The 1,836-nt window shown below is 52.7% G+C and overlaps 2 protein-coding genes across 2 annotated transcripts in view; one reads left to right on the top strand and one right to left on the bottom strand.

The window, feature by feature from the left end:
* LOC113213153 (transmembrane 9 superfamily member 3) overlaps nt 1–1,836 on the bottom strand; it is a gene marked incomplete in the record, with an annotated part of 15,163 nt that overhangs the window by 8,432 nt on the left and 4,895 nt on the right.
* On the top strand, nt 626–1,836 carry LOC127749543 (ryanodine receptor-like; the record flags this gene model as incomplete). The annotated part of the gene is made up of 3 exons (XM_052268122.1): nt 626–1,230; nt 1,304–1,492; nt 1,588–1,836. Coding segments are annotated over exons 1-3 (618 nt in total), but the record flags the coding sequence as incomplete, so codon positions are not given.

Genomic DNA, 1,836 nt, shown 5'->3' with positions numbered 1-1,836 from the left:
GTGCTCGACAGGCCTGCCCACCGCCCAGGCGGCCCGCCGGGTGAGCTGGCAGACCCGCTGCGCACCGGTGCTCGACAGGCCTGCCCAGTGCCCACCCCCCAGGCGCTCGCTTACGTTTCCTATGTAATTTAATCGCGCAATATTTATTTTTTTGAGTTGACATATTTCCAACCCTTTTCCCTGTGTATTGGTTTCATGCTTTTGTACGGTAATTGTTTTCTCTGTTTGTTTGTTTGTTTGTTGCCCTTTTTGATCGCCGTAATATCCCCCGTCGACTGTCTTCTTAATCTGTCCCCCGTTTTGTATCATGAACAACGTGTCGTTTGTTTTCAGGAACGCGTCAAGGTAGTAAGTATGCGGCCTGGATATTGAGCATTGTCGGCACCAGACGGTATTTGTTTATACTTTAGTCTCGCACCTGCCTTCTAGCCCCGCCCTCTGCGTTCTGTCTCTACTGTCTGCACATTGCGGCTGCCCCATCATCATCATCTGTTCATTTAGAAAGTCACCCAAGACCTCACAAAGTTCTAAATCACCCGCTGATGTTGACTGCGCCACTCGTTAAGTTTGTATTATTGCATCTTTCGGCGTTTTTTTTTTCTTTTGTCCACAATGAATTTCCTTGCATTCCCTGACGAACAAGCATGTATTCAAAATGTAGTTGTCGTATAATCGGAATGGTGCCGTTGAGTTAGTTAGATGACCCCCCCCCCCCTTTCCCCCTTATCTAAGCTCATGTCACTGTCTTTACTCTGCTTACACTTTTTTAGCGTAGATCTTCCAGTCGTCGTAGCGGTTGCTTCCCGCAGCTCAGTAGGCGTAGGCTGTAGCATTTGATAGCGCTCGCAATTACAAAACTCACCTACACTTCAACAAATTCTCAACATTCCTTCTAATCATTTCTTTTTCATGCATCTGTATTTTGTCATGCCTCTTTGAATGACGTTGCCTTTAATACTTTGCATATGAAGTGAACCGTCGTTTTGGAAAATGAAACGTTAATTAAAACAGAAACAATTCAAAGGCCAGATATGAACAGCAGCCGCAACGATGTCGATACGACCTCCTGTCGGTTTGCATCGTTTTCTTGAGCTGCTCTTCTTCTGGGAACTCCCTCCGACTCCGAATGCAAGCCGAGCATGTCTGTTGCAGGGGAAGGGAACGGGCTCAGGGCACAGGACCCTCCTGTACGGCAATGCCATCCTGCTCCGGCACCAGAACAGCGACATGGTGAGTCGACAGAGCGAGTGATCCCTTTCAAATGACACTACTCAACAGTGCACTAAACTTGCGTCCTGTTCAGTACCTGGCGTGCCTGTCGACCAGCTCCTCCAACGACAAGCTGTCGTTCGACGTGGGCCTGCAGGAGCACTCGCAGGGCGAGGCCTGCTGGTGGACCGTGCACCCGGCCTCCAAGCAGCGGTCCGAGGGTGAGAAGGTCCGCGTCGGCGACGACCTCATCCTGGTGTCGGTGGCGACCGAGCGCTACCTGGTGAGGAGGGGGGAGGACGACGGCCAACTCTGTGGGCAAGTCGGCGACGTCCACCCCCGCACTCACACGCATCCTTCTCGCACCCCTTGTTGCAGCACACCACCAAGGAGAACGACCTGTCCGTGGTGAACGCCTCCTTCCACGTGACGCACTGGTCAGTGCAGCCGTACGGCACCGGCATCAGCCGCATGAAGTACGTGGGTGAGTACATCCTCAACCAGATGCATATGGGCGAGACGAGACAGGAGACGCCGCAGACATCTCCAGGGCCGGGCAGAGTGTCTTTCTTTGGCTACCGCGGGCGACCGCGGCAGCGCCGGCGCCCCTCCAATATGGATAACTGG

Source organism: Frankliniella occidentalis, unplaced genomic scaffold (genome assembly GCF_000697945.3).
Source record: "Frankliniella occidentalis isolate FOCC.00 unplaced genomic scaffold, Focc_3.1 Scaffold64, whole genome shotgun sequence".
Classification (NCBI taxonomy): Eukaryota; Metazoa; Arthropoda; class Insecta; order Thysanoptera; family Thripidae; genus Frankliniella; species Frankliniella occidentalis.
The sequence above is the reverse complement of the archived record's forward strand: the minus strand, read 5'-3'. Positions and strand labels throughout refer to the sequence as shown.